Source organism: Homalodisca vitripennis, chromosome 1 (genome assembly GCF_021130785.1).
Source record: "Homalodisca vitripennis isolate AUS2020 chromosome 1, UT_GWSS_2.1, whole genome shotgun sequence".
Classification (NCBI taxonomy): domain Eukaryota; kingdom Metazoa; phylum Arthropoda; class Insecta; order Hemiptera; family Cicadellidae; genus Homalodisca; species Homalodisca vitripennis.
Genome location: NC_060207.1, coordinates 135,670,157 through 135,697,600, shown reverse-complemented (window position 1 = coordinate 135,697,600; position 27,444 = coordinate 135,670,157). Strand labels below are relative to the sequence as shown.

At 31.8% G+C, this 27,444-nt stretch overlaps 1 protein-coding gene across 1 annotated transcript; it reads left to right on the top strand.

Annotated features, from left to right (window-relative positions):
• The first annotated feature begins 264 nt into the window (after positions 1-264).
• Positions 265-27,079, top strand: LOC124371786 (beta-centractin). Its single transcript, XM_046830133.1, has 8 exons — positions 265-405; positions 3,379-3,443; positions 4,771-5,097; positions 8,030-8,173; positions 9,722-9,887; positions 15,311-15,484; positions 17,392-17,454; positions 19,554-27,079. Exons 1-8 carry the CDS (start codon positions 358-360, stop codon positions 19,695-19,697), a joined length of 1,131 nt encoding a protein of 376 aa, XP_046686089.1. The 5' UTR covers positions 265-357; the 3' UTR covers positions 19,698-27,079.
• Positions 27,080-27,444: the final 365 nt, after the last annotated feature.

Genomic DNA, 27,444 nt, shown 5'->3' with positions numbered 1-27,444 from the left:
GCAATTCTTTACTAAGTTTAATTACATAAGGTTGTGGGTTGCATCAAGATCCAAAATATGATGAAAACAATCATCAGGCGTTAGACAGGCATTATACAGGAACAGTTAGTATGTAAGACACATTCAGACGACTTTGCCACAGTAACTAGACAATGTGTCTCTGAATGTGTATAATATATACACTTATACATATCCACTACTAGTTAGTTTTATTACTACTCTTTGAACTTGAAATAAAAGAAGAAGAAGATAAGATCAAAAGAAGTGAAGAGATTCACTGGAAACTGGAAGCAGCCAACCTTAAAATCTTAGTACTGTGAGGTGTGGAGTAATTTTCTAATTTTAAAATATTATAGTATGGAACCTTATGATTTGGTGGTCAATCAACCTGTAGTCATTGATAATGTAAGTTACTTATAAATCACCATTTATTAATTTATATAATGTTGAATTTTGACTGCATATAGTAACCTATAAAGTGGTTTGAGGCTGTCAGTTCCTATTTTTATATATATTTTGTAAAATTATCATAACACATTTTTTTTCTTCATAAAATAATTTCCAATAATCTGTTGTATATGTGTAAACCTTATTTTCCTGTTTTGGGTTTCTAAAGATGTGTAAAATCAATTTTAACACATTTTGGCAGCTGTCATAATAGCCTACACTTCTGGGAGTATTATAATACAATTTTAATTAGATATGTTTGCCTTGAATAATGCTAATACTCTACAACCAGTGCATAGCTACTATTTAGCGTACATTTAAGCTTAATCCTGGTAGTAGAAATCTTACTCCAATCAGAAGTTTGTTACCTTACATAGTTAAAATCTTATAGGAAATAAAAAAATATATAGGCCTATTCTTTCTTGTAGATTTTGAAAAAATACTAGGATATTTGTGATAACAACACATATTTATTCTTTATTTGAAGTTTGTTTTTGACGATGGAAGGATTGTGAAGGAAACCAGATTTTTCAGGACTTTGCCATTGTTCAGTGATACAAAAAATCAGTAACAGTTTGTGCAACATTGTGAGTTTTATTCATTGTACTTTTTTTCCACAAATCACACATACTATTTTTTAATTCTTGAGTGTAATCGGATTTACACAGCCCATCAAGAAGTACGATATCTGGCTTAACTGTTGTTTTGTAGGGAGTTTTGTATGGATTGATGAACAGTTTGATAAGTAGCAAACCAGCCGACCTTCTTGGAGATCATCTCTGTGAATATTTACTCTGAAGAGGGGTATACAATTGTTTGAAGATGACGCGTTCAACCATTTCCTGAAAGCAGTTAAAAATTGCTACCCAGAAGAAAACATATAGATTGTGCAAAAAGTTTCCATTTTCTATTCTAAATATTGTTATGTTATCATTTATTTTTCTACTCCAAATGTTTGTTATCATTTCTTAATTATTTATGAGTTTTCCTCAAGTTTCCAAGTGTTTGCAAAAACCGATGTGTCTCTTAATTCTGGGCAACCCTATGTATGCAACCCTATACACATCACTAACTGTAAATGTATTAAATAGATTATGTAAGCTATAAATGTAAATATGTCCATACCTTGTTAAGTACATGGAATGTATTCTGGTAGCTTATTTTATAATCCACTATTTCTATTATTGAAAAGGAGAAGGTGGAGGTTATGACTTGTAATTTTAAATGTATTCATTTCCATGAATATCAGCAATTTACTTTGAAGTAGCATGGTATTCTTAGACTTGCTCCCACCTCTCTAAAAGGATATATTAATGAAGTAGAGTTCAGTAGAAAGTATTATATGAAGCCCCTGATGGACCAAACGGTGTGTACCGTTGAAATCGCCTCATACTGAAAGTTTGTTCACCGCAGACCTCTATCCACCATGCTGGACTGCAGTCTATCCCATGGTATTGCTGTGTTGGTATTTAAGTATTATCTTTGATTTTTCCTTATTGAATACATGTATTTTCGAAAACATCACAGAAAGGAAAGTTATTGGGTATACATGAAGTTATGTTTACACAGAGATAAAAACTAAGTAGCTTAAAGTAGATGCTAGTGGAAATTCTTCACCGAATTCAACTAATATCGCTTGTGACAAAATTTTCTACAGCTTTTTGGCATTTCTTGCAAATACAGCTGGTCACCGTTGAACTTGGTGTAAGGGTTGAATACAGTATTAAAATTGTTTTTTGTTTGAAAATAGACTAGAGAATCGGAAATTTTCGACCGGGAATTTCAAAAGAGGTTTTCAGTGGCTACTCTGTGGTTGGTTACCGATAAGACCAATGTAACACCAGAGTCGTTTTTTGATAGACAGAAATAAATACTCAGAATTGACTGAGTTTATCATTTTCAATAACGGTGTAGAGTAGAGTTTCGTACCAAATTTCATCCCTATGGATAAGCTCATTCAACAATTTATTGTTCATACATACAGACAGAAATTTACAGATTAGTTCAACCAATAACGAAAGAACAAATATTTAACAGTAATGTGATTAACAGTTTCATTCATATAAATAATTAATAGGGGTGGGCGAAAGAATAATTCCTGGGGACTCCAGAAGAAACTAGAAAAGGTCTAAAGGGTTCACTAGTAAAGTTGACAAAGAGGAAACTATTTGTTAGCGAGATATATGAAGTACCAGGCTATAATATGCTTCTGACTTGGCAAGGAGATTCTGGTGACTGGCAGCATTAGAGGCCTTTGAAAAGACAGTGTACATACTATGAACTAGACAACCATCTTGGAAAGAAGATTGCATGTAATGTTCAAACAACACAAAATTGGTAGAAGTAGTTGTCCAGACATAAGTCCATGTTGTTCAGTCCTCATGACGTCTTATGGCTGAAACTAAACTACATATTCAGTGCAGGCTGAATTATGATGTGCCGGTAATTAATGTACATAATTTGTAATAAAAGACTAGTAGACTGAAAGAATATACTGTAACTTGTTTTCAGAGATTAATTTTTTTTAAGTAAGTCTTTGTCAGAATATTTGATAAATATTTTAAATTGAGTATGGAGACTTCGATCCCATTCGATACTAGTATTTACCTTACAATTCCTTGTATGATCAAATCATTTTTTTTTTATTACATTTTATTTGTTTTATAAAAAACCTACAAAACGTATACTTCAGGCTCTAATTGTTTTATTTTAGTTGGTTAGTTAACTGTTTGTCTGAAATATCTGAAAATATTTTATGACCGTTTTGTGATAAAAGGCAATTTTTACAAAAAGCCTTTACAATACAAGTCGAATAGACCTTTACTAAGTTAAGCTTTATATTTTATTTTTTAAGCATGCCAAGTCGATAACTTATTTGTAGATGTGAAGTTTATTTGATTAAATTTGTTAATTTTGGATGTAAATTTTCAGGGTTCTGGTGTAATTAAGGCTGGTTTTGCTGGAGACCAAATACCTAAATGTTGCTTTCCAAACTAGTAAGTGTTAGAATAAATATGTAATTAAACTTAGTCAAGATCTAGGTTTGTTTTAGAACAAAATATAGTATTAGATTGTTTCATGAGCCTCCAAAAATGGTGTTTATTAAATTTTGTTTTTTCAAAAAATCTTTATTTTTGCCAGCTAATACTAAAAATTTACTTTACAAATTATATATGGCGTTAGATGTAATACTGTGTGTTTTAGTGATTTTACTTTGTGAAATCTTTAGGTATTTATCTCAAGACAACAGTAATGGTGTCAGGTACATTTACCACTGGTGCAATTTTTTAAATTTTTAAACGTACAAAATTAAATTTTGTCAGAGTTACTGATTTTAAATATCATCTGTAGGAACTATATGTACTTTTGTAAATATTTCAAATTCATTTTTCAAACGGTTTTGTTCAATAACTGTAGGATAAAAAGGGAATGTTTTAAGACTTAATAAACAAACCTTTATATTGATACCAAAATTCTGAAAATAAATTCATTTTTAAGGATAAGAACAACATTGTGTATATTATTATCGAATATAAAGAATGTTTTTTTATTTTGTATGAGTTGTTTACTAAAATGAAATACAATTTTCTGTAAAGAAACTTCTTTATACCAAATCTCTATATAGGACCTAATTGAATACAAGCATGTAAAATTTCACTTATATTGCATGAGAAATAAACCATTCATACTGAGAATATAAAATTCCGTCCAATTAAACACATTTTCATATAAAATTTGCAAAGAGAAGAAAATTATAGGTATCTATTGATTTAGTTTACATAAAATCATCACAACCAAAGATTTAAATGAAACAAAATTAAAAGTCATGAGCTATAAAGTCATTATGAATTATGTATTGGCGGCTAGGCTTTTTCATGCAGTTACGTTTAAATGATTAAAGTAATTTAGAACATCACAATCATCAATGGTACATTGTCAGTAAGTCTTTAATGAGTTAAATATTAGAAATCATCCTTAAGCTAACCACGTAACAGTACACAAATCCAATATAAAAAAATACCAAAGATATTTAGTGCCCACACATCCTGTTGATAATGGCAAATTATTTATGGTGAAAGTAGTAACAGTCCTCATTAGATGTCAATTAGTGTAGGACTACAGTGAAATTGTTAAGCTTCTTGTAGTAGCTGTCTCAATATGTTTTTGATGACCATGAATTCTCACTCAGTAATAGTTTAAATTTGTATGTAATGAGTTGTTTGCAAAAGCTGAGAATTACCAATATTTTAATAGTAGGGTTTAGATTAATTACATTGACTGTTTTTTACATTATGAAGCATTCAATAGATCTGTTCCTAATAGTATTGGCCGGCCGAAGCATGTTCGGGTGATGGCGGGTGCACTGGAGGGGGACTTATTCGTTGGACCCAAGGCTGAGGAGCACCGGGGTCTGCTTAGTATCCGTTACCCCATGGAGCACGGAGTTGTCACGGATTGGAATGACATGGAGAGGATATGGACCTACATATATAGCAATGACCAACTGCAGACATTCTCTGAGGAGCATCCTGTGCTGCTCACGGAGGCCCCCCTCAACCCCCGCCGCAACCGCGAGAAAGCGGCTGAGATATTCTTCGAATCTTTCAACGTGCCTGCACTCTATGTCTCTATGCAGGCTGTCCTTAGTTTGTGAGTATTTTCTCAATTTTTTATTCTGAAAGCCTTATACTTCACTGCATGTATGTTGCAATTCTTGTCATTGTTGATCAAAATAAACACGTAAACAAGCAATAATATTTTATGTTGTAAAACTTTTAAAGTTATATGCTTAAGTAAGAAGTTACTATTTGCACACTTCAAAATCTCTTTGAGAAGTGACATAACCACAATTTGTGCTTCATAAGCACAGAAATCATATTAACTACTTACATTAACATGGTGCATTAGAATCATAGCACCAAAATATGGAACAAACATAACTCCTTTACAGAGAAACATTTATAATGTTGTTTCCATACTGCTAGATAATTCTTCAAAAATAAGAGTTAGCTAGTTGATGTGCTTGGACATCTATTGTTTTACATATAATTTAAATGAGAATTTTTATAATAGAACATGAAATACAAATTTCAAAATTATAATGTTTCTATTAATGTTCCTATGTAAAGAGGTTATGTTTTCTCCATATTTTGGTGCTACGATTCTTATGCACTGTGGTGTTTACATATCTGTGTGTGTGTACATATGAATAAAATTTATAACAATTTAAAAACGAAAATCTTTGAAGTAAGTGAGGTTTACAATGCTCTCTAGAGTCAAACTATTTAAGAGCCCTTATTACCTTCTCTCATAATACTAATACTTCTGAAATTCTGGTACAGTTACCATATAAAATTAACCCATATCGAAAATCTTATTGAATTTGATGCATTTTCTAATGTATTGTTTGCTAACAATTCCAGATCATTTTGACTGACATTAAAAAGTGTAGTATCATGAAGTGTAGTGTAGTGTTTTCGGGTTAATAGATTACAGAAAATCATTTATATAGATTAAAAAGAGTGGGGCTTAGGACGGAGCCCTGTGGAACTCCCACTCCACAACAGCTTCTTCCATTTACCATTACTATAAACCAATTGCTTGCGATTTTTTAGATATAATCCAAAAAAATTTAGATTAGGCCCAGAAAATCCAGAGTTGGGCCAGAGTTTTTGTAGTTAAATTTTAATTGACAAAAACTCTTATTTAGATTTATATTATTTGTGTTAAATGTACATTTTCTTAATCTATCCAATAAGAGCAGCCTTTCTTTCAAGGTAGCCAATTCAGGCGTGTACCAATCCTATTTATTTTTGTTTTCACGTTCTATTCTTTCTTTATTTATCTTTGAAACAACTTTCTAATGATTTAACTATGCACAATAACGTCAAAAATCTTAGTAAACAGTGTTGCAAAACCTCTTTCAGTATACTCGCCAAATAAGGATGACCAATCATAAGAGCCCAAAAACAAAGAGAGTGGTTCAATATTCCTTTTACGTAATACCATGCTTTGAATGCTATTTACATGTTGTGAGATACTTGAGTCAGTAGATTTATCTTTTTGAAATGTACTAACTAGTACCCCCTCATGATCTGAATAAGGAAATGATAAAGTAATTACAGAAGAAACACGTCAATTTTGATTAAAAATAAAAACATTATTGAGGCAGTTTTTCCATCTAGTTGCATTTTTATTTCAGGGGAAAAAGTTAAACTGTCTTAAAATGTTAAGAAAATCTTTTTCAGTTTGGTAGTTTTTGTAATATGAAATTTGCTATTGAAGTCGTCCCTATTATAATATTGTAGTATTTCCAACCAATAACAAAATTTAAAAAATGTTCTATTACAAATAAAAGTTCTTGTGGATTGCCATTGGGAGAGTGTTGTACTGAAACTACAATAGTTTACATTCATCCATAGTTGTCGCTGCTGCTTCTAAGTGCAATTCGTCACAACATTTTGTTAAATCACATTCCCTTGTCTTTATTTTGTTAGTAACAAATGTACAGGTTCCACCTCTTCTTTGTTTCAATCTAGAAAATGCAGCAGCACAGTAAAACCCAATGGGATAAGAACTAATAATTTCATCTTTTCATAATTTCAGCTTAATCTGCCAGTCTTTTAGCAAAATGTTCTACTGGAACATGGTCTCGCACACAGGGAACAAATGAGCTTTTTCAATTTTTTTTTATTTGAAATCCTATACATCATTTTCTCATGAAATGAAGGAGAATATTATAAAAATAAATTAAATCGCATACCTTTATTTAAAATCTGTCTATTGGCTGTCTTTAAATAATATTTGAAAATTTGTGTTCTTTTTATTTTTTTTTACTTAGTGCTTGTGTACATTTCATACTGATAATCCAAAATTAACATCCATATATATTAAATATTCCCTAAGTATATGTGATTACAGACATTAGACCATTATTTCAAAGGATAGAAGTAATAGAAATGTCATTATATCAAAGACAGGCTGATACTCATACAGCTGACTTAGCGGTTACAGCTGTCGATGTTCAATCTATAAGTATATTAATTCTGTCATATTTTGATAGAGAATTTAATTCTGAGTAATATTTTATCAAATATATCTAGATATGAAAATAGTTAACGTAATAACAACGGAATTAGTGAACCGATGCAATAGTGACAGTAGCACTGGAAACGGCACTCTAACTATCCCGATCGAGACAGTGCTTGGAAGGTTAAGTAAAGTTCATTTATTGTTTCACGTTTAAATTATATTTTTAAATACATTCAAATTTAATTAAAATTAAGCTATTATGCCAGGAGCTGATTTCATATTCTAGTTGGTATTGTCAAGTGCCATCATATCTTAGAAACAATTTGTTAATAGTGCTAATTTAAAAGTTTGTCACCTGCAGGCTCCACGTCCAATGGACTGTGTGTTGTAGATTATAGCTGGTAATGTATGCAAAATTTACACATAGTACCCAATCATGTAACACCACATTTTAAACTGAATTATAGTAACCAATGGTCAACAAATGTCAAATACAAGCATAAATATGATGGTATAATGCTGACCAATATGTATGGTATGTGGTTCCCAGATATGCTACTGGCAGGACGACAGGGGTGGTGCTAGATTCAGGTGATGGAGTAACACACGCTGTGCCTATATATGAAGGATTTGCCATGCCTCACAGCATCATGCGAGTAGATATCGCTGGCCGGGATGTTTCTAAGTACTTGAGGTTTGTGTTCTAAACTTTTTCTATCAAATTTTGTTTCAATTACTTTTTTATTTTATTAGTTTTATGTGAATAACCAAATGTAGAGGTCAGAAGAAAAATGTAATTTGTCCACACTTTTTTCCAGTTTTGAGTTAACGATAGATATTTGTTCTTTGAACAATGTTGTTTTGTTCAGTTAAAACCACCAGGGGAAAAACGTACCTTCTCAATCATTTTAGCAGGTTTTAATTTTGGTAATCAGGGGGGAAATGTACTTTGTTCAAGCGACGTAGGAACAATATCCTCCATCCAACTGTTCACTGACCGGTTTGTTTTTTTTTTTTTTTAGGTTATGTTTAACTATAGTTCATTACTGAAACTGTAATTATTGTAGTGTATTAATGTAAATGTGTTAGTGTTGTTCAGCAGGAGGACTATAGCCATGGATGTTCATACTGTAGGTGATGAATTCATAAACGAATTAGATAATCGTAAGAAAAGGAAATCTTATCGTAGAATAAAAGATGCTGCCAAGCGACTTCAGGAACAGTCTTGAACTTGGTGAAAAATGCTTGTGTAACAGATTTAATTGTTTCAAAAATAACAAGACACCTTATAATCAATTTCAATGAAATTATTGTCACAAGCAAACGCCAGTACCATGGAACACTCAGCCTCATAACTGTTTGGCCTGTAGTAAGGCATAGGTCGAGGGCAGATGAAAACAATCCACGTTCTAATGACTGCAAGTTTTTTTTATAGAGTTAGAATAAGTCTGATTCTGGTACAACTGATGTTCAAGTATGCAAAAATACTTTTATTGCATTTAACAGATTAACAAAGGCATCTTAATACACTTCAAAGGTTACTAAGCATGTATGGTGTTTCACTTAGAGATACCCAAGTCAAGCACAGTAATCGTTCTGATTAAACTTGACCCTTATCAAATTGGAATGTTTGTAACCATATAAAATCATCCAAAGGCAGATTAAGTCATTACAGTTCTGAAAAGACTGTACCAGCTTGAGGAGCTTTTTATTTAAAAAAAAAATGGGATTCCTTGAGAATGAATAAGGAGGGTGTTTAAACAATTTGTATATTTTCATTATTTTATTTTTTCAGTTATTTTAACCTCTTCATATATTGTGAATATTTTTAAAGCTAATGTTTATATTTTAACCTATGCTATGTACATAATAAATTGAACATATTATATTATATGAACATATTAAATTCATGTTCAGCGTAATATGATGTTTGATGATACTAGCCTAAATTTAATGTAAACTAGGTTACAAATTAAGGGACAAAGTAAATTTTCCCCTAACCTCTTCAAATTATACTATCATTTGTATTTATAATTTAGTACAGACAGCCTGGTTCTTGTATCTGTGTTAGCTGCAGTTTTACCAGCATGAGATATATAAAAGAATCTGGATTAATCAGTTATTCAAACTCAGTTCCGCTACTGATTTTTATTCAATGATTGATATAATGGATGTTTAAGTCGATCTCTAAGAGGAGTGTAACACTTATTAATTCATTGTCCCTATGCATGGTTGTTTGCAGGTTGTTGCTCAGAAAAGAAGGAGTGAACTTCCGAACAACGGCAGAGTTTGAAATAGTACGAACTATCAAAGAAAAGGCGTGTTATTTATCAAGTAACCCTCAAAAAGAAGAGACAGCAGAGACTGAAAAGTATCAGTACATATTACCGGATGGAAGTACTTTAGATGTAAGTCAGTCATCAGTTACAAAATAATTATATTAAATAATAAACTTTGAAAGTAACAAAAATTGAGGATGTTCTTATATGACAATGGCAAGAGTGGAGATTGCAAGAAAGAATGTTAACAGTAGAGGCTGTATTCTTCTTCCTCCCTCTGTCTTTACTTTTTTTAATTCTATTTCTATTATAACCATTTCATTGAACGTAACATAAGGATGGTCAATATATCTAATTATGACTCAAGTAAGTACCAATTCATTTTATTGCTGCTGCCACAATGCTGCTGTACATGTCCACTTGTTTCATTAGTTCATCATCTCTACATTGATGCTATTACTGTGATTAGTTTTCCATTTACAATGTCAAAACTATAGATGATCCGATTTTGTTTACCTATTATGGAATACCAGGAATGTTAAGGCAGTAAAAATCAACCATGACATTAAAGTGAAAGTCCAAATTGTTGCTTCCTCTGGTGTTTTCCAATTTTTGTCATGTATTCCCAAATCACTAAGAGGGAGAAGTCATCGAATAGGCTGCAACCGGGGCAAGCAGCCCTGTGTATCATGGCTATAGGCTGAGGGAGGGAGTGCCCTGGTTTAGGCTGAGGAAGGACATTTAACAATAACACAGGCACAGCCTACTCTTATTAGTATTATGATATGGAATTGGATAAGGCTGATAATTATGAGCATACAGGTGTGAAAACAATATTCTAAATAGTAGACATAAGTGCAATTCTTAAGGTAAGATAGCTATATGAATAACATTTATATTTATGTTGGTGAAGGGGCTACGCTTGCCTGGGTGCCACGAAGTCTAGAAACATCTTTAATAATATTGGCCGTCATTTTTACATGCTCTGTAAGTCAAAAAAGAATTATGACCTAAAACTAAAACCTCTGAGGCTCCAGATATCTGCAAATAAAATTGCTTACTCTGAATATAAATCAAAAGCTGTGTTGTCAGTAACAAACCAGGATAGGAAACATAAAACTTGTAAGGGCTCTAAAGAATTACTTGGTTCACTGAGTGAGGTTATCGGTGATCCACAATTAATAGCTAACTTCTTCAACTCAGTGTTCATAAAATTAGCTGACAATGCTCTTGCTGCAAATATCAAACCAAATCCTATGTCAGTTACCCTAAACCAAGAGACTCCCAATTTTTGTTTTTAGACTCTGTGACAGTTAATGAAGTAAAGAGAGTAATCTTTAAAAAAAATTACCACCCAATATAGTTGATATCAATATTCTCCAGAAGGTGGTTCTACCCAGACTCCTAAACCGCCTTTTTAAGATAAATATCAGCATGGGTTCATAAAAGGACATTCTACAACCACTGCTGTGATAACCTGGTAGATTTGATAATTGATCAACTTGAGGATGGCAAACCAACTAAAACCTTGCTACTAGATTTTAGCAAGACGTTTATACAGTATATTATATAAATAACTAAATTTAAAGTTTAACGTTTTATAAATTTTAAACGTTTTTATCTTCAATTAATTGGATATATCCTCTTAATTCCTAGTAAAACCCATGTATATTTAATTTTAATTATTTTTCAATAATAAGATATTACTAGAAAACACCTCTATTTAAAAAATGTTGTATTCAGTTTTGAAATTAATAAAACAACTTAATGTTGTTATATAACATTATAATATTTTTCATTGTTATTTTTATTGTCTTGGTCATGCGCATCTGTAGTAAGAATAAATTAGAAGCGGTTAGTATACTTGAGTATATCAGCTAGATGGTTTGAGAGTTATCTGTTGAACAGGTAACAACTAATTGAACTAATATACAAAGAAAAGAATTGTACTTGAATAGTGAGGTCCAAATCACTTCCAGTCTAAAGAGGGGTATCAAAGGGATTCATCCTAGGACCTGTCATTGTATTTAGTAACAACCTTCTCAGTGACAGCACTCCGAATGGCCTAGAAGTATCAGCTCACTTAGCGATGGAGATGGGTGTTCAGTACTAACACAGCAACAACCTATAGTTTGTTTTTCTAAAGAAGATCCCTGACGGAGCCAGGTCCTGACAACCTCTCTTACACGTTAAATTCTCTCTTCATACATCTACCACATTAAAATATACACCTATAAAACCTCGGAAATATTTTTTTGCTAATTGGGTGATTCATCCATGTATTTGAGTAAAAAAATATTGTGTGTTATTGTGGATTATGAAAAAGAAAGTATAGAGAAAACATGGTTTTCTGTTTAAAATTTAAGCTTTCCTTTTTAAGTATTTTAAAAGTAATAACTAATAACCAATTTTGTAAGGGTTTACAAAACATTAATTGAGCCTTTAATTATTAACTCTCAATTTATGGTGTTGTTCTTAAAGAGGCATACAACAAATACCACTGAGCATGGGATGTAACTAAATACTTGAATATTATAATTGGACCGCACTTGTTAACAACCTTTGTAAAAAGCTGGTCATAGGATTTTATATTCTAGAAAGGAATAACTCCTATATCAACTTAAAAATCACTTATAGTGATTTAAAAGTTGTATCAACTTCTTACTATGCAGTTTTTTAATCTCACTTCCGCTACTGTTTTTCAGCATGGGGCAACTCTAGCAAAACTAATCTACAGAAAACCCTTAGTCTGCAAACAAAAGCGTATCCGCATTTTAGCAAGTGTCCAGCCCAGAGAAACTTGTAAAAACGCCTTTATTGAGCTTCACATAATCACTGTGGTGTATACAAGTATTTCAAAGTGACAATGTATGCATACAACAAAAACTTGACAAGGGGTGAAGAACTACTCACACACACACAGTACCTGTCGGGCTGCAGATTTTACTTTACCAGTACACAGAGGCACTGTATTCAGGGAAGCCATCCTACATGGGATCCAAGCTCTTTAATGCCCTGCCTGAAAGCATCAAATCTCAGAACAGTTGTGATGCCATGAGGAGAGAGTTAAAAGGTGGTTTCTGCACCATCCTTTTTATACAATTGATGAATTCTTAAATTGGAGGTATCAATGGAATCTTGACACTCTTTTTATATATATAATGGGTAGGAAAAACCTTGACCAGCTGAAATCCCTGCTCTCCATAAAAAACTGGGATGCTGTCCACAATGCCGAAGATGCAGAATCAGCCTTTAACACTTTCGAAGGAGCACTGCGAACTGCCTTGGACATATCTTGCCCACAAAGGAAGAACAAAAATAAAACAAAAAGCAAGCCTATTGACTACTATGACCGAGAATCAGCTGAGATCAAAGCTGCCTACTTACGGGCCCTGAAAACCTATGAATTAACTGGAAAGGCACAAGACAAAGCAACAATGGTAAACATAAAAAAGACGTATGACATCACACTAAGGACATTATAGCAAAATGCTAATGCACAGAAAGTAATTACCTCTAACAATAAGTCAAAAGCTGTATGGGATCTTATAAACACAGAAAGAAATGCCAAACAACCTAGTCAAAACTGCCCTACGCTCAACATCAACAATACAGTTGTTGACAATCCTATTCAGGTAGCTGACCAATTCAACACTTACTTTACTCAAATAGCAGAAGTAACAGTTCAACAGAACAATCAACAATTGGGAGGCTGCAGACTGGAAGAGGATCAAAACCCTTCAAACACTCCTTTAACACAATCATTTTATCTGACTCCCACAACATGCAAAGAAGTAAATCAAGTCATACATAGCTTAAAAAACAAACCATCCAGTGGCATAGACGAATTCTCATCAAAAACCGTAAAACACTGTGCAGAAGAATTAACTACCCCTCTCACATCCATAATAAATAAATCTTTCTCATTAGGGCAGTTTCCAACCAAACTGAAAGTCTCCAGGGTATATCCAAAGCATAAAAAAGGACCAAAAACCGACCCAAAAAATTACAGGCCCATATAATTAATTTCAACTTTTTCAAAAATTATAGAAAAAATAGTACTAAACAGGTTAATGACCCATCTCAAAAATCAAGCCTTAATTACTGACTGTCAGCATGGATTCCAAAAAGGAAAATCAACTATTTCTGCCATCATAAGCCTTGTTGAGTCTATAATCGACAGCATAGATGAAGGACAATTTGTAACAGCCTTATTTTTAGACTACAGCAAGGCTTTCGACTGTTTGGGACATGAGCTGATCTCTTAAAAACTTATAACTTTAGGAGTAAGAGGCTTAGAAAACAAATGGTTTGTCAGCTACCTTAAAGAGAGATCCCAAGTTGTAGACATCCAACATACTACAGCTGGCCTTACTACCATGTTCAGATCAGATCCTAAACCAATAACAAGAGGAGTTCCTCAGGGATCCGTGCTGGGACCTATTCTATTCATTTTGTTGACTAACGACTTCCCAGCTCTAATTCACAACTACAGTACCAGCTGCATAATGTATGCAGACGATACAACCCTCCTTTTAAAAAATGACACAGCTCAAGAATTGTACAATAACTCTGTTGCATCTCTTCAAAAAGCCATAGCCTACAGTAAACAAAATGATTTAGCAATAAACCCTGACAAGACAACACAAGTACATTTTAGCAGAAAAAAAATTCTACCCACTAGTATCCCCAATGTAACAGTGGCTGATCAGATTAAGTTTCTAGGAATAACTCTAGATAATGGACTCACATGGGCAAACCATGTAAACAACATCTGCAATAAAATCAGCACTGGTGTCTATATTGTTAAGCGCATTAAATGGGTTGGCACTCAGGAAGCGGCAAAAATGGCATACTACGCTCTAGTATAATCGCATATTAGATATGGTCTTACAATCTGGGGAAGCTCCTCGGGAAATCTGAAGAGAGTACTTGTACGTACTACAAAATAAGGCAATTAGGACAATTGCAAACCTGGAGTCCCAGCAAAGCTGTCGTCAAGCCTATCAGACCCTAGGCATACTAACAGTACCTGCGCTCTACATCTATGAAGCCATTTTATATGCAGACACACTAAACCTGCAGACTCACATGGACCTTCACAGCTACCCCACACGCCATGCCTCTAGATTCGTCCTACCCCAACATAGAACAGCCCTCTTCGAGAAAAAACCGTCATACGTAGGCCAAAAACTGAAAAACCCCTTCCAGACCACTTCCGGACCCTGACTGGCAACAGACTGAAGAGCTTGCTTAAAGAATTCCTGTTGAAGAATCCTGTGTACAAGATAGAAGAGTTCCTGGAATTAATGAACACATCTCCTTAATTCTACTTATTGTAACTTGACAAATTACTGTTCTTAATGTTCATGTAATAAATAAATAAATAAAAATAAATAAATAAATAAATATATATATATATATAATACCTAAATAATACCACTGTTTTGATGCAGTAGTAATTCTCAAGGAATGTACATTGTACAAGTAAAGTTTATTATTATGTTGTGGAATTTACTAAACTTGATAAGAGAATATATTTGTGGTTACAGATAGGGCCAGCAAGGTTCCGGGCTCCTGAGGTTCTGTTTAGACCAGATCTCATCGGAGAGGAGTATGAGGGCTTGCACGAGGTGTTGTTGTATGCTATCCAGAAGTCTGATATGGACCTACGGAAGGTGCTCTTCCAGAACATTGTCTTGTCTGGTGGTTCAACGCTATTCAAAGTGAGTCATGCACATTAGTTTGTTGACATACTTAGGCTGAGTTTGACTTTTTTTAATGCATACAATCAGTAAAATAAATTAAATTAAACTAAATTGATTCAAATAACAAACTATTCAAATGTTCCTTTGAACTTTGTTCTTATCTGTACCTTATATATAATGAAGATGAGGGAGGGGAACGAAAACCATCACAGGGAGATGAGGGAGGGGAACATCAGAAGAGCTCTAGATGTACGGAATCAGATACTTAGTTTAGAGTCTTCTCATGTTGTTCAGTATTAGTTATAAAAGGAAACAAATGTGATTATATGCGTATATGATTGTGTTTACACAACAGAAATCCTCCCCCATTTTTGTTTTTTTTGACAATGTTTTAAAAGGTAAGGTTGTGAAGGATTTTTAAAGAGTCTATATTCTTAAATTATACAAGATAGGAGTACACCACATGTGTCTCATAACAAACTTCACTGAGGTTCCATCCAAAATTTCAAGTCTATAGCTTATTTAATTCTTAATATCTTGATATGTCCCGCAGACAGACAGGCAACCAGACTATCATATAAAAGAAATGTTTACATCCCCAGCATACAGGCTTTAATATATGCTCAGCCAAACAAATCTCATGGATTGACATGCACCATCATAAAACTCGATTTTTATCTATGTAGTCTCATGCAAAATTTTAAGTCTACAGATGAAATCTTTCTCAAGATCTTCATGGAAAGATCTATCATGTTGGATAGTTAAAACTACATGTGTTACTATATCACATCTATAATATGTCATATGACTATACTCAGTTTGTTTACAAATTTGTTTCTCTGCAATTTTCTCATCGCTTTCATGATCACCTGTAAGACCAATGTAAGAATGTTTGCCTAACATACAGTCAAGTCCCATGGAATGGCCATAACCGAACTCTATGTTGCCTGTTAAGTTACATGCAAAAAGTGTACAGGTCAGTTTGTTCCCGAGATATGGTACAGACTGACACACACAGACAGGAATGAAATTTATACAGCCCCTTAAGTAACAGGCTTTGCTAACGCTGAGCCAAAAATCTTGTGATTCTACCAAGATAATTAGTTTTTATTACTTAGACCAGAAGTCTACAAACTTTTTCGTTTCCTTATACAAAAAGTACATAGATAAAAAATAAATAAAGAAGTACATTCTAAATTTACTACAATTCTTGATATGGAGATGGTTTCATTGTCTCCTAAATTGTCTGTAAAAAATATATCTTAGTAACTCTTTTAACAAAGTTTTTTTTGTGTTGCCTAAACAAACTTCAATGAAGAAGAAAGCTTAATTTAACAAATATATGGAATGGTTCACAATTTACTTTGATAAATCCCTTTAAAAATCTTAGGAACATTTAATATATATTAGAGTGAGTTTAAATTTATTCATCCTGATAATAATTTCAGTATTTTATCAAAGTGATGAAGATATGCCATTTCCAGTAATAAATAATTCATGTAAAAGTACATAGTTAGATAGTGACATCTTGTGGCATATTACGTTTTTTGTTGCTTATTTGTATTTGTGCTGTATTAAACACAATGTCGGTATTGCATTTTGATAAGTTGATTAGCCTATACATTGGTGCTATAACCTGTGTCTAATTTGTTTTTTATTGTTATTATTACGTTGTTTCTCCCCATTTTTCGTTTACAGAAGTATTTTATTGTACTACAATGTATTAAACATATTGGAATCATGTACATGCTGTAGAGTTAAGAAGAGTTTGCAGTTTGAAGTCTTAAAAAAATTCTTGCAAAAGCTTATTTTTATGAAACAAAGTTCTAAGTTTCTTTGTCACATATAAAACACAGTTTCTTAATTAAACCTTTTTGATTGTATTTTGTTTTATTTTCTGATCATTATTTACTTTAACTTTTTAGGGGTTTGGAGACAAACTACTATCAGAAGTACGAAGATTAGCACCTAAAGACATAAAAATAAAGGTATGTTTGCTTATATAAAGTAAGTATTCTTTTAGATATCAGCTATGTAGATAGTAGCTTTCAAATATTGTAGAACATTTTATTTAGTGAAATGAAAAATCCAGCTATGGTGCACGTCAGTGTGAAAGCTCCGCACCACACATCATCCTTGCCCAGAGAACCAAAGTTTACCATTTTCAGTTTGGATATAGAAATTTTGGAGGTGGAGTTTCACACCAGATGTCAACATCAAGTTAATTCATTAAAAAATGTATCAACTTTACTGTTTGGAGAGACTTGTTATTTACAAAAATTACTTCTAGGATGTACAATGAAGCAACTGTAAGAATTCTAAGATCCTTGAAAGTTTCTGCATTCTAGGTATTGAATTACAACCAAGGCTCTAATAGTTTTTTTTTTTTTTTTTTTTTTTTTTTTTTTTTTTCAAAAGCAGTATTCTTTGAGGATTTTTGCTGATGTACCATTCCAAACAACTAATTCATATTTCAAATCCATATATTTGCTGTTTCCTTGCTGCTTAATGATTTTGTTTGTTTTTTTTTATATACAGATTTGTATTGAGTTTTTTGCTGAGGTTGTCAAGATGTGGTGTCCAGGTCATATCGTAATCACCATAGATCACCTAGATACCCAAAAATGTTGCTTGTTTCCATCCTAACATCTAGGATGACTTGTATGTAGCTGTTTTCCCAAATGCTACCTTTCTGGTTTTTGATGGATTTATCACCAGATCATTTCCTCGACAGAATTCATATGCTATGTTTAAGACCTATGTAAGAAGTTACTGCTAGCGTGTCTTCCAATTTTCCATGCAACAGCAGAGTGGTGTCATGTGCATACATTGGCGAGGTACAGCCACCTTATTTGTTGGAGCATATCATTTATAAATAAAAAGATAGGACTGGTCCTAGAACCAACTCTTGTGGCACTACTCTGAATTAGCAAGAGGTTTGATCTTATTTCTGTAGTAACATTAGACCAACATGAACAAAACACTTGGGGTTGGATACCGCTGAGGTCCTAGTAATGAATACTCAGTTTTGAAAGTTTGTTTAAATGTTTAATTGTGGCAAATAAACATAAAAGCACCACTTCTGGATGTTAAAAATTAACAGGGTTGCGAAAATATGTATTATATAAAATACGAGTAAACAACGGTACAACACCTTGAACTGTATGCTTGAGTCCCACAAGTTGTTTTCTTCCCTCCAGATAGGTTTGAAACCACTTCTTTGCTACTCTCTCACACCTAGGGTTTCCAACTTCCTTACAATAAGTTCATGACTAAGACAATCAAATGCCTTAGTAAAATCAAGGAAAATAAATTGTTGTTGTGAGCTCGCCATCTTTAATGTTGTCTATTGTAAATTCGGCCTGTTTGCTCATTGCTGTTGTAGTTGATTTTTTATTTGTGAAACCATGCTGGTTGGCGCCCAGTAGACTATTGCGTACAGTGTTCTACGAGTCTCTTGGAAACTATTTGTTCATATACCTATGAGAAAGTTGGAACAAGTGATATAGTCCTATAGTTTTCAACGTTTGAACCGTCTCCGGATTTAAATTTAGGTTAGACTTTAGATATATTTATGCTGGATGGGTAAATTCCCTCTTTGAAGAATTTATTGTTATTCCAGTGTAGATTCTCCACGTTATGGTCCTCTTGATTGTTAGCAGAGCTGCTCTGCTGATATTCTTCATTCTGTATTGGATCTGTGTAGCATTGAACACAGTTTTCATCATTTTGCAAATATTTAAATGCTGATTCTGTACATTTGAAAGTATTGTTGAAAAGATTTATAATATATTTTTGGTTTTCATTAGATAAAAAGTACCGATTACAATCAAAATAGATTTATATCCTCAAAATAATAAAATAAATGTCTTATATTTTATACGGTGAATGTAATTGAGGATTAAAGGATTTATCATACATTTAAGACAAAATCACGTTCTGCGTACTGATAATTTTGTTTAAATATTAGTGACTCAGTGTGGTAAATTTAGTGTTCTTTAGGTTCCAAAGGTGGGTTTTTAGTTTTGGCTAGAACCAACAACAGTTTTCAGTTTGCATGTTAAGACTGTTCTGTTCTGCTCTCCAGATATCAGCACCTCAGGAGCGGCTGTACTCGACGTGGATCGGCGGCTCCATCCTCGCATCTCTCGACACATTCAAACGGATGTGGGTGTCCAAGCGTGAGTTTGATGAGGAGGGTCGCCGTGCGATACATCGGAAGACCTTTTGAACTGTACTATGAAGAGCTTATTGAGGAATCAAAGCCACAAACAATCGCTTATATAATAAACTTTATTTATTTTAATTTTATACACTTTGTTGATCATTATTTATACACAAGTTAATATTAATAAAATTTTAAGTATACCAATTGAGTAGGCTTGAATAAATTATTATTGTTTGAAACCAAATACAGATAGTTATTATGTAACGATTTAGATCATTATAAAGTGTTTGTTGAGACTGTTTTAAATTGTTGTTTTGATAATTTTATATTTGTTTGGCTCAGCACAGAAAAGCAGGTTTTTTGTGGTGACTTTTAAATTGTTGTTTTTTTTTATTTTTCAGGATGCTGTTCTCAGTTTCTAGGTTTATTTCATATTTAACGGAAATTATACTGAAGACAATTTATCAATGTTGTCATGAAAGTTTAAAATGCATCTACATAATAAACAACCAAAGTGAATGTGCTTGATTTTGCTTGTTTTGCAAAACATCATTCCACTGCATTTTCTGTGAGCCACTAGCTTTAGTTGTGCATTTAGCTTGAAACTAATTATTTAGTTGTGGATTGTTATAATTATATTTAAGTCACATAATCTGATTTCTAACAGTCAGCTAATTTATTGCGCTGGTTCTATACCATTAAGTAGAAGCTGTAATATGAATAGTCTTTTACTTGATTTTATTTCCAATATGTTATTTATGCTACTATATTCAACTAACAGTTTGTCACATCAAAACTCGAAATTGGAAACAATGTTGTATCATAGGTGTTTTCCTGATATTTGAACATAATTATGAATCTCAGTGCTTAAAGAAACGTAGCATTAAAATTTTTATTTTACTCGTGTTCAATTTGTTTTACATAATTGAATCCTATCTATTGTACTTATTATTTATTTAATTGATATAAAATTTCTTATATTATTGCTAACTTTTTTTGTATAATCTCTGGGTTTAGAAATAAGATTTGAATATTGGTATGTAATTGTTAATCTGTACAAACATTACATTAAAAACATAAATCTGTAGACAGTAGAAAAAGTCTAAAAATAAATTTTACAAATCTAAATTTGCATTTAATTTTTAAGAAATTTATTATGTTACTTCGGTATTAGTATGTTTTCTGATTTTAAAATGATTTAATAATTTTTCTGCCTTTATGGAACATCATCAATTTAATATAACAAGTAAAATTAATTACAGTAAAACCTCTTAAATTTGTCATTTTCATGGTATAACATAGTTTGAATATTTAGTTCTCTACATTAGCAACTTATGATCCTTCCCATATCAAGATCCCATAAAGTTTTAAAATATAACATGATTAATTGTTTCTCTATTGCCCAACACTTAATTTTTCATATAAATTATCAATAAGGGGGAATTCATGTTAAGGTTTCATCAAAAATGATGTCAAGATATGTTGTGATTTGGGTTTGTGGTGATTTTTGATTGATTTAACACTAGGAAACTTCTAGTAAAGTACTATACTGCCATATTCAGGGCTATGTTGGATAATAATTCAAGTGTTTCAGAATACTCCTGACATTATGAAAAATTATTGTCAGCATACGTTAATGAGTACTGTAGTCATTGAAATAGATCAGAATCTGCTAATAAGATAAAATATATAAGATAAAAAGCATGGGGTCAAGGCTGATCCCTGAGACATGCCTCTTTTTATGATCTGCTCCTTGCATCTTATAAACTGATCAACTCCTTTTTCTAATATCTTTTATCTCAATTCAATTCTCTCCAGTTGAACATTTTTGAACCAGTATACACAGTGATCGTTGTATACATAATGATATGACTCTTTCAAGATGATTATGGATAAGAAGTCAACGAGTAAAATACTGTGGTTCAAGAGAATGGATGTTTTTGTGTCACCTTCTTCAAGTTAGTCTAATACCATTACAACAGTGGTGTTGCAGACAGCTACCAGCTACAGAGTTGACTTGCACATCATAAACCATGTTGCTTTTCATTTAGTATATTATTTATTTTCAGCTGGTTCATTCATCTAATCAATACAAGCTTTTCTATAACCTTGATAAACGTTTGTATAAGCGATATCAATATAGCGTAGGATCAGCAAAAAGTGCAGTTGAGGGAGCCAATGAAGACTAATTGATGTTGCCAAACTTGTTCTCTACTGTAACCACAAGCGGTGCAGGTGCAGAGTACTTAAAGTACTTAACTATTACGCTTAAAAGAAATGTTAGAGCAGGCTTAAATTAATTACTATTTATTAAAAAACTGAATTTTATGTTCATTTAAAAAAGTGCATCTCTGTAACTCTTTTACATGTTGAGATAAATGGGTTAAAAGGAGTTATTGCACTGCATTAGCCTCTTACCAAGAACATGAATTAAAGATTCTAGTATTAAATTAGACATAGTATAAATTAACAAGAAAACAAAAAATAACACATAAACATTAATTTCCTGTACTTAATAGTTAGAAAATACAAGTATTTTGATACATAATTAGAATAATGGTATTAAATTATCACATAGTAGAATTATGTTATTTTCAATAATAATTCAATTAGGTAAAAACGTTAATAAATACACCTGAGAACTACATAACTGAGTTCTCATAAATTTATAAACGTTTGATTGTACCTTTAATACCTGACTATATTTGACGTAAAATTATTTTCACAGTGATTTAAATATTGCAACTGATAATTGAGAATATCATAAAAGTTTTCTATAGTAAGAATCCACTTTATTCTACAATTGAAAAGTAACTGTTTTCTTTCAAATATGACAACACTTGTGTCAGCCCCCGCGTACCGTGCCGAGACGCAGACCTAGTATGTGACACCGTCGCACAGCCCTGTTCATTCTATTGGTCGTCACCAACTGGAATCTTTCGTGGTCCCTAATGTAGTTATTTCATCAATTTGCTCATACGCTGATTAGTATCAGTATATATTTTCTGAGTAGTGGTAAGATGTTGTGTCAAACAGTAATAATTAATAATTATTACTGGTATTGGCTGATAATTATTTTCCTAACTCGCATGATCTTTGCATTATAACATGATGGTTAAAGACATAAGCTGTTGCACAGGTGTAATGTGTATTGAGGTATATATAGTTGCTATAGGTTTCTTGGACTAAAGTTATTTTTATTTTCATTTACTTCTTGAAAAAACAGGTTCGACTTGTACTGTAAGATAAGCTATTTATTAATGACCTTCATGTCAAACTGTGTGTGAGAAATATTTGTATAGAGAGGTCATTGAACTGTTTGATGTGACTGATGTTCTGGTCGGTGGAAATGGTCTTGTGATGTTATAATTTACTACACATCTGATGTTTATATTCATGATCATGAAGAAAGACAGGTTCTTAACTTTGTCATATACATTTGTTTGAAGTTTCATTACATTGTTGCAAAATGTTCTCTCATTTTATCCTGTTTCTCTTACTTTGAACTTTGATGACCCATAGTACTCCATTGTCAGCAGAAGAGTCAATCGACAGAGAGGAGTCACTTGATTGTCACGTTACCAAACTGAAACTGAATTTACTTTGTAAGCATGTCTTATATTGTATACGGAAAAGATTGTGCAAAAAATTAATTAAGCTAATGGCAGTTAAATGTGCTTTGGTAGATAAATAGTGAGAACATCTGAGTCTTCTTCAATTTGCCTTATTGAGGCATTAATTCATATTCATACTCACCACGTATTTAGTTTTTGAAGCAATTTTCTCTTTGTATCCTGGTAGGCTTACTGAGTGAGAAAACCTAGAGGAAACTAAATAGTATGAAAGTTATGTTAAGGCAGTGATTTTTTAATTAAAAGCATTATATTATGGACCCTTAAAGTGATGGAATATGGAGGTTTTACTGTATACAGAATTCATTAATAAGGTAAAATAAGAATGTCAATTCCTGACATAATGATTATTTATCAGAAAAATTGTGGAGAGTCCGGTGGCTCACGGAAAATATGCTCATAAAATCAGCGTTATTTTATTTAATCTTTGTCATTACTCAACTGTACTGCTTGTTCTTTCACAATTTTACATTGCATTGCAAAATAAATTCACAAGTCATTTGATGGCAACTGGATGTATCCTAGACCTGAGACACTCAAAACACTTCTAGTCATTTTATAAAAAGCTCTGTAAGTGTTTTTCCTTGTCTTGCAAGTGTTGGTTTATCAGAGTAATGGATACATTGTGAATCTTTTTAATAACGTTATATTTCAAGGACTAGATTCTGGTATCGTGGGTCAGTTAAAGTTCGACACACATATTTCATATCACAAAAAATATAATGCAAACTGTTCTTTGTACACATTCTCCCATATAGCATTTGCAGGTTATAATCAGCGTTGTTGCATAAAGAACACAATGCCAACAACTATCCAGGTGACATTTTCATCTCTCTCCCTGGGATTTGGTTCTAGCTGCAAATAACAAACAGACAATATTATTACCTGGATTTCTTTGTCAGCTTCAATCATAACTTAGTTCATTTTGTTAAGAACTGGCAGGTTTTTTTATAAAATGACAGATACTGATTTTGATAGTTCTGTACTAAAACAATCATTAGAAATTTTCCCGCTGTATCAAAATGTTGTTAATTGTTTATTATTTTGTTTTATTTTTGTGATTTGATTAACAATTCCTCTCCCTCCTGATTATGCTAGTTTCTAGTAATAGTGCAGTTTCCTCAACTTCTTGTCCTAGTGAACAAAAAGAAAGGTTTTTTTCTGGGAACTGCATGCTCCATTGTTAAAACAGCATAAACAAGCCTAAAGCTATAGATTCTTATTTCAACTAGATAAAGACAATCCTGGGGATAATAAATAAAAATAATAAAGAAAGTATAGGAAGATTTTTTTAAATAGAAATCAATGGTGTATACATGAAAACTGCAAACCTGGGTAGAATTCTCTATATAAAAAAAAAAAAAAAACAGATCCTTTGTTTGAAGTTTATTTTTAACGATGGAAGGATTGTGAAACAGTGTTGCTGATTTTTTTGTTTCACTGATCGTTGGCAAATATCCGGAAAAATCCTGTTTCCTTCACAAAGAAAAGAAAAATGAAAGAAATGAAACTGGATATTAGAACCTAAAACATAATTGAAGTAAAAAAAATTACCCCTATCTACAGTCAAGTAAGGGTACACATTAAAGGAAGTTGGTTTTTGAGTAACATATATTTTTACTGTATACGAAGAAATATGATTGATCATGGAAAATACAATAAAAATTCAATTAAATTATTTCTTGTAATTGCATTATTACTCTTTACAATGACTAGTTGTTTAACAGCAAATAAGATGCTGAATGAAGTTTTACTAGAAACACAAAATGTGTGATTTTAGTTACATCTCATAAATACAGATTGTTCAATGTTAGAATGACATAGGTTTGAGAATTCTTTGCATAATGTATCAGGGGTGGTGCTCTTAGAGGTGCCCGCACACACACAGTAGTCTGTAAGACAGATGAGTAATGACAAAGTTTAGGGTTTAGTTTTATTTGGAATGTTGTATACTGGTTTAGTTGATCAACATCCAAGCTCATATGATAAAATTAACTATTATTTTAAACTAAGCTTATAAATAATAAATTAAACTTAACAGCTTGGGTTAGGGAGGCAGCTACGTTGAACCATGCAACATAACTAAAAATAATGTTATTTGTAGCTCTAATATATTTTTAATTTTTCTGCACAAACTTTTGTTTTCACCATTCATAGAAAATATGATTTTTTTTATTGTAATCAGTAATTAAAATTTAATACTTTTGATATTTAAACTGTGATAGTGGAGTATCAGAACTACATTTTTCTCTTTACAGCTAACAATGGCATTAAGTGAATTAGTAGTTTTATTATATTTTAACCCTAGAACTATGCTCGAGTTGTAAGGGGAATTTAAAATATAAATAAAGTAACATTATTAGGTTCTATAAGAAAGAAGAAGTATTGTGCTTTATTGTATATTCAAATAATAAAATAATAATCGTTTACAATTTAATATGCATATCCATGTCATTTACAATATTTTTATGAAAACAAGTACAAACGAAATAACGAAAAACTTTTTCAAGCTTCACAAAAGACATTAGCCATATAGACTGTCTGTCCGTTTTGACACTCTCATTATATTAATCTTAAAAATGTGTGCTCCATAAACTAACTTCATTAAATTCACTCACTATTTAATGTGTTATAACCATTGCACACTTATGTCCATCATATTAAGTAATTTGTTTATTAAACTAGTAAAACGTATCTTGTTCTTTTGTAAAATAAAAGCATTTTGATAACATTCAATTAATCAATAATTTATTATATTCTAACTTATTTTATTAATATGACAATCATTTGAGTAATTAAATATTGAACTAATAAAGAAATAAATGTTGCTTAACTTGCTCAAGCTCAGATTTTAGGACATCTAATTACTAATAATACTAATCTGTTAGTACAGCATATGTATGTTAATAACTTTTTAATTTAAATATTTTGTTTGATATTAAATTAAAATTATTCTATGCTTAGTAAAATACCAATATGAAACAAAATGTATAAAAGTTTTTTCAATCACTTGAAAAGTTATTATTTTCTGAATCACGGTATTTGAACTGGGCTTACAAAAGTGTCTGAAAAAATATTTTGCTTTTTTTATAGTTCTCAAGTGAATTAGTTATCCAAAGTCCTTTTATTTTCAAACCATGACTTTTATTACTTATAATTTTTACTATGTTTAGTATTCAAAATGATAATAATTTTGGGAATACTGACACTTCTTGTAAAATGTATTTCAAGCATAAGGTTGCCAATATTATCCAAAACAAATGAATTAATTTTTTTAAATATACTATTTCTCTGTTTAGAGCTGCAGTGAAGTTGTTAAAAATATAGCCTATTTTTTAATTACTCAAGACTAATTATTGAGCTGAAAACAAATTAATACAAGAATCTTTTTATAAGTTTTGGAATTACAACCTAAAATAAATAACTGCATGGATTTTACTAAATTATAGACAAGTTTCTTCTCAATTGTAAACCAGTTTTATATACAATGTATCAGTTATAATTTAAACCAAATATACTTCTTCTTCCTCTTAATAGATCTAGGGGATTCCTCCTTCAAAAATATTCTCGTGTCGTGTAGGGTATACTCCACAGACCAGTAATTCCGTAGGTATTAATTTTTAAGTACATACGTTAATTGCTTTAAGTTTTGTTAAACTCGTGCATCGTCTTTTAGTTATAAGAAAAGATTGATTTTTATCACATATACGCCTATTATGTGTATATTTTTTTCGTAATGGTTGTATATACAAATAACTATAATCAAGTTTAGAACTGTGCATTTTGTATGAAATAAAATCAGATTATTTATTACTTGTGTCTAATTTTCCTCACCTACAGGTTAAAAATATATACGATAGTTTACTTTATAGGAACTAATTGATACGGTGTGGTTAAAACCTATTATTTGCTAATTTTATCTCAAAGTATTTTTTTACCAATTAGCCTAATTTTAAGATTGTGCTTGTAGTGCCACCAGAACTCGACCTCAGTATGGGCTCTTTACATTGGGGTGGTGACATTAGCAAATTTTTTGTTTTCAGCAGAATTGATTGCTGGCCTTTGTTCAAAATAAATAACTAGGACTTACAAACAATTTTTTTTTCTCAACCCGTGATATATTTTGATAAAATAGCATCAAATGCACCTCTTTTAAAAATTTTTGTTATAAAAGTTAA

Excerpts from the sequence above, each read along its gene's own strand:
- LOC124371786 (XM_046830133.1), top strand. The coding sequence starts at position 358 with ATGGAACCTTATGATTTGGTGGTCAATCAACCTGTAGTCATTGATAAT. Across the intron at positions 9,888-15,310 it reads CGGATGGAAGTACTTTAGAT|ATAGGGCCAGCAAGGTTCCG; the intron begins GTAAGTCAGTCA and ends TTGTGGTTACAG. Across the intron at positions 17,455-19,553 it reads CTAAAGACATAAAAATAAAG|ATATCAGCACCTCAGGAGCG; the intron begins GTATGTTTGCTT and ends TCTGCTCTCCAG.